Below are 18,792 nucleotides of genomic sequence, written 5' to 3' on the forward strand. Positions count from 1 at the left end.
AACAATAGTGGCATAGTGTTAACTATATTCTGATTTGTAATACACTCTCTCTTTAAGCTTTCCAGAGTGATTTGTAAGTGTATTGTTTTAGTAGTACTTAACCAAATAGTTTTACAACAGATTTTCACATCTAAGTATTTAATAAACAAACCATACTGAAATTACTGTTTTGATAGGTCAAAACTTGTCAGATATTGTAGTTCAACTGATAGTTTCTTTTTACTCATTGACCTGTGATCACGTGGGGGCTTTTAGGAATGCCTCTTATCAAAAATATCTCTTTGTGGTAACAAAACGAAAATTGCAGTAGTCAGTGAGGTAAAACTGGTATCAGGTTAATTTCCTTGATTCTTGCTTTAATGTGAACAAGGGATAGCTAGATGAAGAACTGATCTGTTACTTATTTGGTTGTGGATTCCTTGATGAAAATACTTAAGGGAGTTCTTCATTAAGACACAGCCAGTTGGGTACCCTAGGGTGCTGAATGATGCTTCCCAATCTATCTTGCTCTCTGACTTCTACCACTTCTGCCAGCTTAGATGCCTCTCAATTGTTGTGAGTGACTTCTGTTTCTTACTCTGAGGGGATTGGGTAGAGATGTATGATTTTTATTGGCTATTTTAATTTTTTTTTTACTTAGACCTTGACTATATTAAAGAAACCTGATGAAGAAAATAGCTGACATTTTACTGAACATTTATGTACCAAGTACAGTGCTAAGTGTTTTACATAAAGTCTCACTAATCCTCACATCAATTCAACAGGATAGGTATTGTTATTCCCATTTTATAAATGAGGAAACTAGGGCCCAGAAATGTTAAGTAGCTTACCCAAGTAATAAGTGATAGAGCTGGGATTCAAACTCAAGCAGTACTTTACTGCTGCTGGCTATTGAGAACAATAATAAAATTTTAAATATGAAGCAAATAAATTGATCTGGTAGTAAAGTCAGAAGGAATGAGAAGCTTTCTTAAAAACCCCTTTTTGATGATTTTTCTTCTTCAGCAGTGGTTCTCAGACCTTATTGTGCATAAAAATCACCTGGGGAAGATTGTTCAGTAGGCTTAGGATGGGGGCCCAGCACCTCATTCAGGTGACCTACACAACACACTTTGATAAACTCTTACCTAACACTCAGTTGTTGGTTCTTCATTGCTGGTAGCATTTTACGGACCCATTCACTGATATGTTATTTAACTTTTACAACTCTGTTGAAGTTCTCCTGAAGTTCTCAGAGTTTCTCTTTTTGCTAAATCAAAAAAGTTTCCCCTCAGTCCTCATCCTTGATAAGCCTTGATGGTTTACCACCACTTACTATTGCAAATTTCTCCTCCCTTGGCTTCCATGATTCACTTTCATGCTCCATTCCATATAGGACATGCACAAAAAAATGCTTCTTGAATTTGTTTAGCCCTATCCCTATTGCCCCTCCAAATGCCTAGCCAAATATTAATATGTTCTTATCTCCTCTGATTTGGGACCATAAAAATATATTATTTGCTCATTTAAATTATTCCATTTTATTTGTTTAGAGCTGGGATGACATGGAGAAAATCATAAAATACAGGATAAAAGATTTGTGAATTGTACTGATTATTTACCCCCAGGCTTTCACATTTCAAAGTACAGAGGGGAAAACTGTGCCAAATAAAACGAGATTCTAAAGCCCAGAACAAATCCTTGATTTAGGAACCCTTAACGTTCGCCATCCCTTGGCTGAGCTTTGCTAGCTGGACTTCCTATATTACTTAAAGATGACACCTGTCTCTCAATCTTTCCAGCTGCTCAGGAAAAAAAATAGCATAATTACTCATCTAATATGTATGTCCCCAAAGCCTTTGACAAATCAACAGGAGAACATTAATGGAGGGGAGAGAGGAGGAGAAAGGGACTGTCCTGATGGGCATATGGACCCAAGAATCACAATGTGAGGATGGTTTAGAATTTCTTAGGCAGCTTATTACTGTCAGGACACTTAAGTTCTGTCCCATCAGGAATCATAGACAAAAAAATAACAGGTTGGAAGTAGATGTAGGGACTTCCCTGGTGGCGCAGTGGTTAAGAATCCGCCTGCCAATGCAGGGGACACGGGTTCGAGCCCTGGTCTGGGAAGATCCCACATGCCGCAGAGCAACTAAGCCCGTGCACCACAACTACTGAGCCTGCGCTCTAGAGCCTGCAAACCACAACTACTGAGCCGGCGTGCCACAGCTACTGAAGCCCACGTGCCTAGAGCCCATGCTCCACAACTAGAGAAGCCACCACAATGAGAAGCCTGTGCACTGCAATGAAGAGTAGCCCCCCCTTGCCACAAGTAGAGAAAGCCCACACGCAGCAACGAAGACCCAATGCAGCCAAAAATAAATAAATTTTAAAAAAATGAAGTAGATGTAAAAGGAAATCAAAAGGAAGATATACTTTATGATCAATAGACAAATAGATAATATATAATTATAATACATATATCTCTGTATATGTGAAGTTGCTATATAAAGGAATAATGGAACTTTTATAGAGTAACTGCTACCTTTTTTTTAAGGCAAGCACCTACCTGTGCTTTCTTTAATGGTGAGGATAGTTTATTTGCTTATACCCAAACCTACTCTAGGAAGACAAAGTCATCAGGTTAGTAAGACCGCAGAGATGATAAGAAATGCACTTTATATGATTGTGTTGCCCCTCATACTAAATGCATGTAATTAAGTTAGATCAGGTTAACCAAAATAAGTCTGACTGTGGTTCACGAATGTCATGATGTGTTTATCACACACTGATGTGTGATATGCTTATCTTTTGAATTGTTCTTTTTGCCCTCTCATAACCTGTCCTACTTTAAGAAAACATACAGAAATCTGAATTTATTAGATAATGTAGGGAATGGTTATGTACATTGTAAATATGTATATGGACAAGTTCCTTGATATATTTAACAGTTTTATCAGTTCCTTTTTCAATGTTCCATTTATAAAAATCACTGTAACTTTTCTAGGAACACACATTTAGTGTAAAGCCAAGTTCAGCCATATAGTGTTTACCTTGACCAAGTGAATTCTCCCCCTTCATTGTGCTTGCTTCCAAAACTGAAATGATCAAAAAACATGGTACTCTTAAATTAAAATATTAAAATAAAAAATTTAAATTTTCCTTTCTCCTCCAGTATTCACAGTTGTACTCTGTTATCAGAATTCAAACAGATGAACAAGTATAACTTTCAGTAAATGTGTTCTCAGCTCCATTTTGCTTCCTGCAGTTGTTTATTTTTGCTCTGCCCTGTCCAAAAGGATTTCAGACCATTTATTAAGTTTTACAAGTTGTGATGAGATAAGGTAAATTAAAATGGGGCCAAAGAAAAGTATGGGTGGAGACAAAGTAGAGTCAAAAAGAAGTCTAAAAGTGTATACCATATTGGCCAGCACCCTTACTACTGGTGGTCTACGGACACCACAGTAAGCTTTCTAGCAGCCAACCTTCAGAAGAAAGAAAGAAAAACTTTACAATGTCCTTGAATAAAAAGAACCCAGTTGTTCAGGTGAATTGCAATTATTCTTGGTCTTAAGATCAGACAGACCTTTATCCCAAAGACCCTCAGAAAGAGGATGCAACATTGAATTTCATAGCATCCATAATAGGCATTCATTGTTTGTTGAATGAATTATAGTACCCTTCAATATAAGCTGGTAGCATTTTGTGAAAATAGATTTCAGTAAAAGCAATTTTGCCAAAACTGGGGAGACACAGCCAGCAACAGAAAGCTGTGGTCTAGATTGCTAGCTTACTCTAATGTTACATTGTACAATACCTGGAGAAATTAATGGGTTATTAATTCTTCAACTGATTATTCCTGAATATTGATCTCTTGATAAATGTGGGCAGCGGTCCAGATGTGTACTCCGTGGCTGGCTGAATACAGACCTCTTTGTTCTTACAGCACATTTGCATTTTTATCACAACCAAGGAATGTAAAATGGCCTAACTATAAGCCCATATTTCCCCTTGTCCTCAGCAAGCAGTGGAAGTTCTCATGGGCCTAGGACTTTCTCAGAAAACCCTGTATAATCCAGTCTAGTACCTAAAGATACTAATAGTTGATTTCCTAAAGTTCTGTTCCTTACAATACAACTGAATTAGTTTTAGCCTGAAAAAAATTTGGAGCAAATATAACCAGATCTCAGCCACAATAAAACCTTATTAAAGCACTCAGAGAATGTTAAACTACTTCCTGATGTACTGTCTGTGATAAACTACTTGTTAAATGTACATCAAAGTGACCAAAAAATGCACCCTGGGGTTTATACTTATACATCAACTTAAATTTGAAAAATGTTGATCAGTTGTCATTCTTTCTGACACTACTTATCTAGCAGGCTCAGTTGTCGGGCTGTACCCCACCCATCAAGATCAAACCATATCATCTGCTTGTAGAAGGTTGCTTTTCTTACTATTTCTTTCTAATAAGGCAGGATATATGCAGTTCATCCAAAAATAATGTCAGATCAAGTTAACCCAAGGAGAAATAGTCTTAGCTTTTTTTGTTGTTGTTTTTAAATGAAAAGGAGTTGTATGTATTGATGTGGAAAGGTAGTCTTGGCATACTACTGAATGAAAATTAACTTGTGAGATGACATATTAATCCTCATTTTTTTAAAAGGCAAAATATATACCAAACATATATATCTCTGGAGATAGGGATTATAGGAGTCTTTTGTACCATTCTCTATTGTTTGAGTTTTTAAATAATCATATATATTACTTTTTCATAAAAAAATATAGAAGTTTGGTTGTTTTGTAAGGGGAGATGATACAGCCAAGGCAGAGTGGTATAATAAGAACCTTGGTTTCCTTACTATAGGGATAATAATAGAGCATCTCTGTATAGTTTGCTAGGGCTACCATAACAAAGTGCCACAGACTGGGTGACTTAAACAGCAGAAATTTACTTCCTCACAGTTCTGGAGGCTAGAAGTCCAAGATTGAGGTATTGGCAGAGTTGGTTTCATTCTGAAATGGCTTATAGATGACCATCTTCACATGTAGATGGTGCCCTTCCTGTGGTCTTTTCTCTGTGTGTGCATGTGTCTAGTGTATCTGTGTGCATGTGTCTAGTGTATCTGTCTCTCTCTCTGTCTTAATCTCCTCTTCTTATAAGGACAGCAGTCATATTGGATTAGGGTCCACCTTAACAACCCCATTTTAATTTAATTCTCTCTCTGAAGGCTCTGTCTCCAAATGCAGTCACATTTTTAATTATAGTTATTCTATGAATCAAAAGAAATATTGACTGCAGAGCTCCTAGCATAGTGCCTGAAAGTATAAGCTCAATAAAGGTTAACTATTAAAAATATTTTAATCCACGGCTGCATAGTCAGAAGACCATCTCTTCTACTTGGATTCTTAGTAGTAGGTTCTTAATGTAGGTCTATATGAGCATCGATAATTGGAAATTTGTCTGCCTCCTACAACTGACACCCGTAACTTTTTCCTGTTTAGTTATAGTTGGTGAAAAGACAAATTGAAAATAGCAAATAATATGCTATAATTTAGATGGCTTTTTCCATAATGGTAAATGGTTGTCTGTGATGGAACAGCCATAGCTCAATCTTTTTGTTACCATATAAACATTGATTTCAGTAACCTAGACTTGCTGTTTGTTAAGCAGATAGCTAAGATACAATCTGGATGGAATATCTAGTAATAACATTATGATGTATAAATATATTATATGTCATTGCATAGTAATAACAATAGGGTTGTGATGGCAGGGGTTGGGGGATTGAAGGGTAGTCTTCTATGAAGACGGAACAAACTGTTCTAGGTCCAGCCAAGCAATTTCATATCTGGAGAGTTAATAAAGATTGCCAAGTAAGTTGGGATAAAGGCCCATAACTCAAAATGGTCCCTGGATAGCTCAGGAGGCAGGGTCTTCTACAGAGGCTCTGTTTAACAGCTTAAGTTTGCTGTCAGCTATGCAGTGTGGGTAACCATTACTAGACCACAGTCATAGAAGCCTGGGATCTGCTAAACTTAGGTCCAGGATGTCATTTTATAAAGCTGGAATGCATGTATCTTCCATGTTTGAGCAAATATATGGGGCCTCACAACCTCATTTAGCCAGATTTCTGTTTTGTGTAATAGTGACCCATGGTAATATTATTCCATATGTACAAGAAGTTAGGTAGGTACATAGAAGATATTTTTAAATACCCAAATCAAACTTATGGACATGAAGACAACAATGTCTGAGATCAAAAATACATAGGGTTAGATTAAGAGCAGTTAGACATTACAGAAGAAAAGATGAATGAACTTGAAGGCACAGCAATAAAAACTATCCAAAGAGAATTAGAGAAGAAAAAATAATTTTTTTAATGAAAAGTGTCATTGAGCTATCATTGGAAATCAAAGAGCAATCTCCAGTGGCCTAATATGGTAATTGGGATCCTTGAAAGGAAGAGAAGAAAGAGGGGGACTGAAAAATGCTTGAAGAATGAATGGCCAAAATTTTTCCAAACTTGAAGAAAACTATAACCCACAGATTCAGTAAACCCATAGCACAGGAACCGTGAAGAAAACTACACCAAGGCACATCATAATCAAATTGCTCAAAACCAGTGATTAAAAAAATCCAAAAAGCAGCCGAGGGGGTGAGGGGATGGGAGGTGGGAGGGAATCCGATTTCTCACTGAAAACAATATAAGTGAGAAGACAGTGGAACAACAGCTTTAAAGTACAGAAAGAAAAACTGTCAACATAGAATTCTATGGCCAATGTATCTTCCAAAAGAAAAGGCAAAATAAAGATGTTTTAAGACACACAAAACCTGAAAGAATTCTTCACCAACCAACTTGCACCACAAGAAGTGTTAAAGGAAGTACTTCAAGCAGATTAAAAGTGGTACCAGTTGGAAGTCTGGGTCTACACAAAGGAATGAAGATCACCAGAAATGACGCCTACATGGGAGCTCCCTGGCAGTCCAGAGGTTAGGGCTTGCTCAGTGCTTTTACTGCTCTGGCCTGGGTTCAGTCCCTGGCCAGGAAACTAAGATCCTGCAAGCCGTGCAGGACATAGCCAAAAAAAAAAAAAGAAAAGAAAAAGAAATGGTGACTACAGTGATAAATATAAAAGGGTTTTTTCCCCCTTATTATTTAAAACTCCTTAAAAGATAATTGACTGTATGAACAAAAACAGTAATATAGTATGGCGTTCATAGCATAACATGTAAAAATAAAATGCACGGTAATAATAGTACAAAGGTTGAGGGGGAATAAATGTACACTGTTATCAGGTTTTAATATTATATATGCAGTACTGCCATATAACTTGAAGGTAGGCTGTGCTGATTAGAGATGTATACTATAAACTGTACAACAGCCACTAAAACAAAAGAGCAGAAACAGCTAATAAGACAACAGAGGAAATAATACAGAATCATAAAAAATACTGTGTTAATCCAAAAGAGGGCAGGTAAAGGGGAGCAACAACAGAAGAGATAGGACAAACATGATAGTCTCAGACCTGATCATAACAATAGTCACATTAAATGAAACTGGCCTAAAAACTCCAGTTAGAAGACAGCAGTTGTCAGATTGAATTAAAAAGCAAGATCCAATTACATGATGCTTACAAAAAACACACTATAGATATAAAGCCAGAAAAAATTTAAAGTAAAAGGTTGGGAGAAGATACACCTTATACTCATCAAAAGAAAGCTGGAGTGGCTATATTGATTCAGACAAAGCAGCTTTCAGAGCAAGGAATATTACCACAGACAAAAAACCATGTTTCATAATGATAAAGGGGTCAGTTAAGCAGTAAGACATAATAATCCTTAATGTTTGTGCATCTAATAGGAGATTTTCAAAATACATGAAGCAAAAACTGATATAACTTAAAGGAAAAAGTAAAACAAGCCCACAAATGTAGCTGAAGATTTTAGTACCTCTCAGTAATCGATAGAACAAAGTAGTCAGAAAATCAGTAAGGATATAGTGGCTTAAACAATATTCTCAACCAGCTTGACCTGATTGACATTTATAGAACACTCCATTCAACAGTGGAATACACATTCTTCTCAAGTGCATGTGGAACATTTACCAAGATAGAATGTATTTTGGGACATAAAAAAAAATTCTCAGTAAATGGATTCAAGGCATACAAAGTATGATCTCTGTTAGTCAGCTGGGGCTGCCATAACAAAATACCACAGATTGGGTGGCTTAAACAACAGAAATTTGTTTTCTCAAGTTCTGGAGGCTGGAAACCCAAGGTCAGGGTGCCAGCATGGGTGGGTTCTGTTGAGCATTCTCTTCCTGGCTTGCAGATGACCTGCTTCTTACTGTGTACTCACATACATGGTCTTTCTTCAGCATGCACCAGGAGAGAGAAGGAGAGAGCGCGAGAGTGCACACGCAAACTCTCTGCTTTCTCTTCTTAGGATACTAATCCCATCGTGAGGGCCTCTCCCTCAGGACCTCAGCCAAATTACCTCCCAAAGGCCCCATCACCAGATACCATCCATCACATTGAGGGTTAGGGCTTCAACAAATGAACTTTGTGGGGGACACAAACATTCAATTCCTAACAAATCACGATTGAATTGAGCAGAAACAGCTCTGGAAAATTCCCGGATGTTTGGGAACAAAAATAACACACTTCCATGTATCAAATAAGAAATCAAGAAGGAAATTAGAAAATACTTTGAATTAAAACAAAGTGAAAACACAACACACCAAATTTATGGAATGCTGCAAAAGCAATACTTAGGGAACTGTAGCTCCAAATGCCTGGATTAGAATAGAGCAAAAAGTGTCAATGATCTAAGCTTTTACCTTTCTTAGTAAACTAGAAAAAAGGAGCACATGAAACCCAATTCACTAGACAAAAGGAAAGAATAAAGATCAAAACCAAAGTAAATCAAATAGATTTCCTCTACTGGAGAAAAATCAGTGAAACTAAAAGCTGGTTTTTTTAAAGAATCAATAAAATTGGTAACCCTCTAGCCAGACTAATCTGGGGAAAAAAAGAGAAGACACAAACCTAATATCAGGGGTAAGAGAGGTGATATTACTAGAGCCTACAGATATTAAAAGGATAATAAGGGACTACTATAAACAACTTTATGCCAATAAATTTAACGACTTAGGTGAAATGGACAGATTTTTTTGAATGGTACAATCTACCAAAGCTCACTCACGAAGAAATAGGTAGGGCTACCCTTGTGGCACAGTGGTTGAGAATCCGCCTGCCAATTCAGGGGACACGGGTTCGAGCCCTGGTCCGGAAAGATCCCACATGCCACGGAGCAACTAAGCCCGTGCACCGCAACCACTGAAGCCCGTGCGCCTAGAGCCCGTGCTCCACAACAAGAGAAGCCACTGCAATGAGAAGCCCACACACTGCAACGAAGAGTAGCCCCCGCTGGCTGCAACTAGAGAAAAGCCCGCGCACAGCAATGAAGACCTAACACAGCCAAAAATAAATTAATTAATTTTTTTAAAAAAAAGAAGAAATAGGTAACCCAAATAGCCCTATACTTATTAAAGAAATTGAAAATTGCCAGACTGTTTTCCGAAGTGGCTGCACCAGTTTGCATTTCCCACCAGCAACATGTAATGGTCTCAGTTTTACAGCCTTCCTAACACTTGGTTATTATCTGACTTTTTGGTTACAGCCATCCTAGTGGGTACGAAGTGGTACCTCATTGTGGTTTTGATTTGTATTTCCCTGATGACTAGTGTTGTTAAGAACTTTTCACTGAGCTCTGCCCACCAAAGCAACAGCCAGCTCTACCCATCACCAGTCCCTCCCATCAGGAAACTTGCACAAGCCTCTTAGATAGCCTCATCCACCAGAGGGCAGACAGCACAAGCAAGAAGAACTACAATCCTGCAGCCTATGGAACAAAAACCACATTCACAGAAAGACAAGATGAAAAGGCAGAGGGCTATGTACCAGATGAAGGAACAAGATAAAACCCCAGAAAAACAACTGAATGAAGTGGAGATGGGCAACCTTCCAGAAAAAAAATATTCAGAATAATGATGGTGAAGATGATCCAGGACCTTGGAAAAAGAATGGAGGCAAAGATCAAGAAGATGCAAGAAATGTTTAACAAAGATTTAGAAGAATTAAAGAACATATAGAGGTGAATAGTACAATAACTGAAATGAAAAATACACTAGAAGAAATCAATAACAGAATAACTGAGGCAGAAGAACAGGTAAGTGACCTGGAAGACAGAATGGTGGAATTCACTGCTGTGGAACAGAATAAAGAAAAAAGAACGAAAAGAAATGAAGGCAGCCTAAGAGACCTCTGGGACAACATTAAACACAACAACATTCGCATTATAGGGGTCCCAGAAAGAGAAGAGAGAAAGGACCTGAGAAAATATTTCAAGAGATTATAGTCGAAAACTTTCCTAACATGGGAAAGGAAATAGCCACCCAAGTCCAGGAAGCGCAGAGAGTCCTATACAGGATAAACCCAAGGAGAAACACGCTGAGACACATAGTAATCAAATTGGCAAAAATTAAAGACAAATTCTTGAAAGCAGCAAGGGAAAAGCAACAAATAACATACAAGGGAACTCACATAAGGTTAACAGAGTTTCTCAGCAGAAACTCTACAAGCCAGAAGGGAGTGGCATGATAAAGTGATGAAAGGGAAGAACCTACAACCAAGATTACTCTACCCGGCAAGGATCTCATTCAGATTCGATGGAGAAATCAAAAGCTTTACAGACAAGCAAAAGCTTAGAGAATTCAGTACCACCAAACCAGCTCTACAACAAATGCTAAAGGAACTTCTCTAAGTGGGAAACACAAGAGAAGAAAAGGACCTACAAAAACAAACCCAAAACAATTCAGAAAATGGTCATAGGAACATACATATCGATAATTACCTTAAACGTGAATGGATTAAATGCTCCAACCAAAAGACACAGGCTTGCTGAATGGATACAAAAACATGACCCATATATATACTGTCTACAAGAGACCCACTTCAGACCTAGGGACACATTCAGACAGAAAGTGAGGGGATGGAAAAAGATATTCCATGCAAATGCAAATCAAAAGAAAGCTGGAGTAGCAATACTCATATCAGATAAAATAGACTTTAAAATAAAGAATGTTACAAGAGGGCTTCCCTGGTGGCGCAGTGGTTGAGAGTCCGCCTGCCGATGCAGGGGACATGGGTTCGTGCCCTGGTCCGGGAAGATCCCACATGCCGTGGAGCGGCTGTGCCCGTGAGCCATGGCCGCTGAGCCTGCGCGTCCAAAGCCTGTTGCTCTGCAACAGGAGAGGCCACAACAGTGAGAGGCCCACGTACCACAAAAAAAAAAAAAAAAAGAATATTACAAGAGACAAAGAAGGAACACTACATAATGATCAAGGAATCAATCCAAGAAGATATAACAGTTATATATGCACCCAACATAGGAGCACCTCAATACATAAGGCAACTGCTAACAGCTATAAAATAGGAAATTGACAGTAACACAATAGTGGGGGACCTTAACACCTCACTTACACCAATGGACAGATCATGCAAAACGAAAATTAACAAGGAAACACAAGCTTTAAATGACACAAAGTAGACCAGATAGATTTAATTGATATTTATAGGACATTCCATCCAAAAACAGCAGATTACACTTCCTTCTCAAGTGCGCATGGAACATTCTCCAGGATCACATCTTGGGTCACAAATCAAGCCTCAGTAAATTTAAGAAAATTGAAATCTCATCAAGCATCTTTTCTGACCACAGTGCTATGAGATTAGAAATCAATTACAAGGGAAAAAAACACAAACACATGGAGGCTAAACAATATGTTACTAAATAACCAAGAGATCACTGAAGAAATCAAAGAGGAAATCAAAAAATAACTAGAGACAAATGACAATGAAAACACGACGATCCAAAACCTGTGGGATGCAGCAAAAGCAGTTCTAAGAGGGAAGTTTATAGCTATACAAGCCTACCTCAAGAAGCAAGAAAAATCTCGAATAAACAATCTAACCTTACACATAAAGGAACTAGAGAAAGAAGAACAAACAAAACCCAAAGTTAGCAGAAGGAAAAAGATCACAGCAGAAATAAATGAAATAGAAACAAAGAAAACAATAGCAAAGATCAATAAAACTAAAAGCTGGTTCTTTGAGAAGATAAACAAAACTGATAAACCTTTAGCCAGACTCATCAAGAAAAAGAGGAAGGGCTTCCCTGGTGGCTCAGTGGTTGAGAGTCCGCCTGCTGATGCAGGGGACACAGGTTCGTGCCCCGGTCCGGGAAGATCCCACATGCCACAGAACGACTAGGCCCGTGAGCCATGGCCGCTGAGCCTGCGCGTCCGGAGCCTGTGCTCCGCAATGGGAGAGGCCACAACAGTGAGAGGCCCGTGTACTGCAAAAAAAAAAAAAAAAAAAGACAACCCTCAAAATGGGAAAAAGTATTTGCAAATGAATCGACGGATAAAGGATTAATCTCCAAAATACATAAACAGCTCATGCAGCTCAATATTAAAAAAACAAACAACCCAATCCAAAAATGGGCGGAAGACCTAAATAGACATTTCTCCAAAGAGAGGACATACAGCTGGCCAAGAAGCACATGAAAAACTGCTCAACATCACTAATTATTAGAGAAATGTAAATCAAAACTAAAATGAGGTATCACCTCACACCAGTTAGAATGGGCATCATCAGAAAATTTACAAACAACAAATGCTGGAGAGGGTGTGGAGGAGAAAAGGGAACCCTCTTGCACTGTTGGTGGGAATGTAAATTGATACAGCCACTATGGAGAACAGTATGGAGGTTGCTTAAAAAACTAAAAATAGAATTACCATATGACCCAGCAATCCCGCTACTGGGCACATACCCAGAGAAAACCATAATTCAAAGAGACACATGCACCCCTATGTTCATTGCTGTGCTATTTACAATAGCCAGGTCATGGAAGCAACCTAAATGCCCATCAGCAGACTAATGGGTAAAGAAGTTGTGGTACATATATACAGTCGAATATTACTCAGCCATAAAAAGGAACGAAATTGGGTCATTTGTAGAGACGTGGATGAATCTAGAGACTGTCATACAGAGTGAAGTAAGTCAGAAAGAGGAAAACAAATATCGTATATTAACATATATATGTGGAACCTAGAAAAATGGTACAGATGAATTGGTCTGCAGGGCAGAAATAGAGACGCAGATGTAGAGGACAAACGTATGGACACCAAGGGGGGAAAGCAGCAGGGGGTGGGTGTGGTGGTATGCTGAATTGGGAGATTGGGATTGACATGTATACACTGATGTGTATAAAATGGATGACTAATGAGAACCTGCTGTATAAAAAAGTAAATAAAATACAAAAAAAAAGCAAGATGCAGAAAATGTGAATAGTATGACCCTGTTTTTGTAAAACAACAATAAAAATATTTCATGTACATGTACATATGTGTAAAAAACAAAAAAAAGAACTTTTCATGTGCTCATTGGCTATTTGTTTATCTTCTTTGGAGAAATATTTATTCAGAGTCTGCCCACTTTTTAATTGGGTTGTCTTTTTTTTTTATTGAATTGGAGGAGTTCTTTCTGTATTCTAAATGTAAGGCCCTTATCAGATACATAATAGCACGTATTTTCTCCCATCCTTTGGGTTGTGTTTTCATTTTTTGGAAAGTGTTCTTTGCAGCACACAAGGTTTTAATTTTGATGAAGTCCAGTTTATCAAATTTTCACTTGTGTGTTTGGTGTCATATGTAAGAATCCACTGCCAAATCCAAGGTCACAAAGATTTTGTCTAAAGTTTTATAGTTTTAGCTCTCCAATTATTTAAATTTAAATTAATTAAAATGAAATAAAATGTAGAATTCAGTTCCTCAGTTGTGCTCCCACATTTCAAGTGTTCACATGGCTAATATCTACCAAATAAGTCAGTGCAGGTACAGAACATTTCCACCATCACAGGAAGTTCTTTTGGACGCACAATCACTTTAAAGGAACGCAGTAGTAGAAAATGAGCTAAGGACTTGAACAGTTAGTTCACAGAAAGAGAAATGGGCAAGCTCAGGTACATAAAATTGTTTAATAGTTAAAGAATTCTAAATTAGGATAGAGACAGCATTTTTAGTCCCCCAGATTGACTGTGTCTACTTCCTTCAGGTCTTGACTCAGAAATCACACCAGTGCGGCCTTCCCTTGCCTACCCTGTTTAAAATTTCAGATCTACCCTCTCCATTTCCTGCCTTTTCTCCTTAGCTCTTACCATTAGCATACCCTATATTTAACTTATTTTTCTTGTTTATTGTCAGTTTCCCCCCCTCTTCGAATGTAAAATCCATGAGAGCCTATTTTACTCACTATTTATTGTCTCTCCAATACCTTGGATATTCCCAGATATAGCAAAAACTCAAATCCATGTTGTTGAATGAGAGCTGGCAAGGTGTAGAGAAACAAGTGCTCTTATACACTGTTCTCAGAGAGTGAATTGGTCCACCCTTTTTGGAAGCAATTGTGTGGTATGTAAAAGTCTCAAAATTGTGCTTGCCTTTTGACCCAATATTTCTCCTTCTAGGTATTTAGCATAAGGAAGTAATTAAAGCTGTACACAGAGATATGGCTGGAATATTCAGCCACAATGGAATGCTTTTACCTGCAGTCAGGAAAACTCTTGAACTGACACTGTAAGGAATGTAGATTGTTTTTTTAAATGTGGCATCAAGAAGTGTTTTGCAGAGCTATTCAAAAGAGATCTTCCTTTCTTTCCTAATGCTTTAGCATTTAAAAGTATGTCTCATTACTCACTTTTCTGGTCTGCTTCTTAAGTAAAACTAAAACTTACTTATATAATTTTTTCCCACAGGTCCCTTAATATGGACTTTGAAAATCAAGATAAGGAGAAAGACAGTAACAGTTCTTCTGGGTCTTTCAATGGCAACAGCACCAATAATAGTAAGGCATTTTATGACAATTAGCTTTCTACATGTAGTTGTCTTAATTTGATTCTTTCTATAACCCCAGTAGATAATTTACTGGGTTCAAGGATTATGTTTGGTATAATAATAAAATTAAATCTGTATGGTATAATTTGTTAAAGTCTTATGTTCTGAACCTGAATTATGGATTTCTTGTATACTGCTTTTAATTCATGCCTAAAAGCTTGCTGCCAAGATTTTTTCTTTTTTTTTTTTGCGGTACGCGGGCCTCTCACTGTTGTGGCCTCTCCCACTGCGGAGCGCAGGCTCAGCGGCCATGGCTCACAGGTCCAAGCCGCTCCGTGGCATGTGGGATCCTCCCGGAACAGGGCACGAACCCGTGTCCCCTGCATCGGCAGGCGGACTCTCAACCACTGCGTCACCAGGGAAGCCCTATTTTCTTTTTTTAAATAAATTTATTTATTTTACTTTATTTATTGTTTTTGGCTGCGTTGGGTCTTCGTTGCTGTGTGTGGGCTTTCTCTCGTTGTGGCGAGCGGGGGCTACTCTTTGTTGCGGTGCGGTGGCTTCTCTTGTTGCGGAGCGTGGGCTCTAGGCACGCAGGCTTCACTAGTTGTGGCTTGCGGGCTCTAGAGCACAGGCTCAGTAGTTGTGGCACACGGGCTTAGGTGCTCCGTGGCATGTGGGATCTTCCTGGGCCAGGGCTTGAACCTGTGTCCCCTGCATTGGCAGGCAGATTCCGAACCACTGCGCCACCAGGGAAGCCCTCTTTATTTTCTTAAAGACGAACAGGATAGATGGGTATCTGCCTGCTTATAACTTCATTTAAATCCTTTGGTGAGGTTGATAATTTTGTAGGTGTTGATCATAAATTCATTTAATGATTCTTAAAGATAGCTACTTGAAGTACTTGTAAAACTATTGTATCTTTTCTGATACTTAAGATTTTAAAGAATGTTTGCTTTGAAAAAACAGAAGTGTGCTATATGGCAAGTATTCAGCAGCATTATTCATCATAGCCAAAAAGTAGAAGCAACTGAAAGATCAATAAACTAGTTAATGGATAAACAAAAGATGGTATGTCCATACAATGGAATACTATTCAGCATTAAAAAAAGTTAATTACTGAAATATGCTCCAACATAGATGAACCTCAGAACACTGTTAAGGGCTTCCCTGGTGGCACAGTGGTTAAGAATCCGCCTGCCAACGCAGGGGACACAGGTTCGAGCCCTGGTCCGGGAAGATCCCATGTGCCGCGGAGCAACTAAGTCTGCGAGCAACAACTACTGAAGCCTGTGTGCCTAGAGCCTGTGCTCTGAGATGAGAAGCCACCATGATGAGAAGCCCACGCACCGCAACTAGAGAAAGCCCACACGCAGCAGCAAAGACCCAATGCAACCAAAAATAAAATAAATTAATTTTTAAAAAAATTGTTAAGTAGGGCTTCCCTGGTGGCGCAGTGGTTAAGAATCCGCCTGCCAATGCAGGGGACACGGGTTCGAGCCCTGGTCCAGGAAGACCCCACATGCCGCAGAGCAACTAAGCCCGTGCGCCACAACTACTGAGCCTGCGGTCTAAAGTCTGTGAGCCACAACTACTGAGCCCACGTGCCACAACTAATGAAGCCCGCGCGCCTAGAGCCCGTGCTCTACAACAAGAGAAGCCACCGCAATGAGAGACCTGTGCAGTGCAAGGAAGAGTAGCCCCTGCTCGCCGCAACTAGAAAAAAGAAAGCCCGCGTGCAGCAACAAAGACCCAATGCAGCCAAAAATAACTAACTAAATAAATTAATTTTAAAAAAATTAAGTAAAAATAGCCAGATAGAAAAACTACATATTGTATGAGTCCATTTATATGAAATTTCCAAAAAGGCAACTATATAGAGACAGAAAACAGATTCGTGGTTGCCTGGGGCAAGAGATGGGAAGGAGAATTAACAGTAAACTGGCATGAGGGATCTTCTTGAGGTGATGAAGATATTCTAAAACTAGATTATAGTGATGGTTTCACACTTGGTAAACTTACAAAAAAAAAAGTATTGAATTACACACTTAAACTGGGTAACTTTTATGGTATGTAAATTGTACTAGAAAATTGGTAATGCTTATTATAGAAAGAGAACTGAATTTAGAAGTAAGGAGACTTGATTTGATAATACTAAGAGATTGATATTGGGTACCTACCATGCGCTTGGCATTTATTAGATATTTTGAAAGATGCGAAAGTACAAGAGCTGGTACTCAAGCTGTCACGCAGTGTGGCCAAAATACTTCCCAAAGTGTTAATAAAGTGCTAAGACAGAGCAAATACCACTTTCCACGCTATACCTAGAGCAGGTACTTTTTCTCATGGACCCTTACCCATAGCCTCAGAATCTACTATCAATAGATCAGAGTAAGCACCAGAGGGAAGTCATTTTGACATCCATGTACAAAGAGAAAAAAGGGAAAGGCAAGCCAAAGTGAGCAACAGTGGGTCAACTTAGTAAGGGACTCTCCTGGAGAAAGTGAATTTGACATGAAACAGTGAACTTGGATTGCTGGAGAGGTTCCTCCAGGTGGGAAGAGCATATAATACAGGCACAGAGGAGGAGAATAAGCGTGACTTGTAGGACAAATCAAGGTCACCGCCTAATAGGGAGGAAAGACTGGAGATCTAACATAAAGTTTAATAGAATATTGATGGAGGATCTTAGAAACTAAATTGAAAAGCGATCACTTAATATCTATTTCATTTTCTCTAGTTATTATAATACCCCATCAACTAAATTATACTTGCCCAATTTTCACTGAGTTAAATGTGTTTCATTGTCCCCAGCAATGTAAAGTGGGCATGACAAATACAGTAAGTAGAATCATTTAAATATAATGAGCCTTTTCTTAAACTTATGACACACACACACAAAAACTTATGACGCAGATCCTTATATTAAGTAAAATACCATACCAGTAACTTCACAGGAACCAGGTAAAACCCAGTGTCAGTATCCAATTTTAGGGTTAAATTATTACATAGCAGCTTACCTTCTATCAATAGTTTAAACCAAATCACTACATACACTTGAAACTCCTTTAAATTCCTGTTATATAGCATATATACAAATGATGTACTTAAACCAGATTACAAATCTGTTGTGCATTGCATCACACAAACCTAAAAGAAATCAATAGTATGTATCTAAGTACCTTTTTATCCTCAAATAAATGGTTAAGTCAGTCTGTGCAGTGGAAGGAATTTACCTGGTAACATCAGTTTTGTATTTCTCATTGTTAATCAGCATCTAAAGAGTAGTTGGTGGTTGTTTAATGGTAATTTCCTTGAATCTACCTCTTGTGTTGTGCTAAAATTATCCTCAACAAAAGTTGTTTCTTCAGTGCCTAATCTGGGCCATGGATACCAAAAAGGATAAGCACAGACCAGGACAGAATGCAGTCCACTTCCACATAATCAGGAAAAACATAATGAAAGAAATGGCCATTGCAGAGAAGGCCAGTACTTGATTATGGAATATGGTATCATTCCAGTTTGAAGGGGTGGCATGGAAAACGGGATGCAGTCATCAAAAATCAAAGAAATAATAATAGCGAGAAAAATGAACAGAAACATGAGATGACGTAAGTGCTGAGGAGATTGAAATGCTTAACAATGAAGATTAACAAGAAGAATTGGGGGGAGTTCTAAGAAAAGGAGGGTATGACTTTAGTGTTAAGATTTTGCCAAGTGTTACGAACTAATTAATGAAGAAGAAAGTAGATAGATGTTTTTTAAAAGTTGCAGTTGCCTACTCCCAAAATACGAATCAAGGAATTTGTGAAAAAGACATGAAAATTAGTGAACTACAGCTATGTATAAC

The 18,792-nt window shown here is 38.4% G+C and overlaps 1 protein-coding gene across 4 annotated transcripts in view; it reads left to right on the forward strand.

The window, feature by feature from the left end:
• Window positions 1-18,792, forward strand: part of SPPL3 (signal peptide peptidase like 3) — a 118,799-nt gene that overhangs the window by 86,303 nt on the left and 13,704 nt on the right. For 3 of the 4 annotated variants that reach the window (XM_029220100.1, XM_029220107.1, XM_029220115.1), the window contains exon 3: window positions 14,864-14,952. The exons of the other annotated variant lie outside the window; for it this stretch is intronic. In XM_029220100.1, coding sequence (XP_029075933.1) covers window positions 14,864-14,952 — 89 coding nt within the window. The remainder of the gene's footprint in view (window positions 1-14,863; window positions 14,953-18,792) is intronic. 4 annotated transcript variants of the gene reach the window in all.

Source organism: Monodon monoceros, unplaced genomic scaffold (genome assembly GCF_005190385.1).
Source record: "Monodon monoceros isolate NGI ecotype Baffin Bay Population unplaced genomic scaffold, NGI_Narwhal_1 Super_Scaffold_1, whole genome shotgun sequence".
In the NCBI taxonomy this organism is placed as follows: Eukaryota; Metazoa; Chordata; class Mammalia; order Artiodactyla; family Monodontidae; genus Monodon; species Monodon monoceros.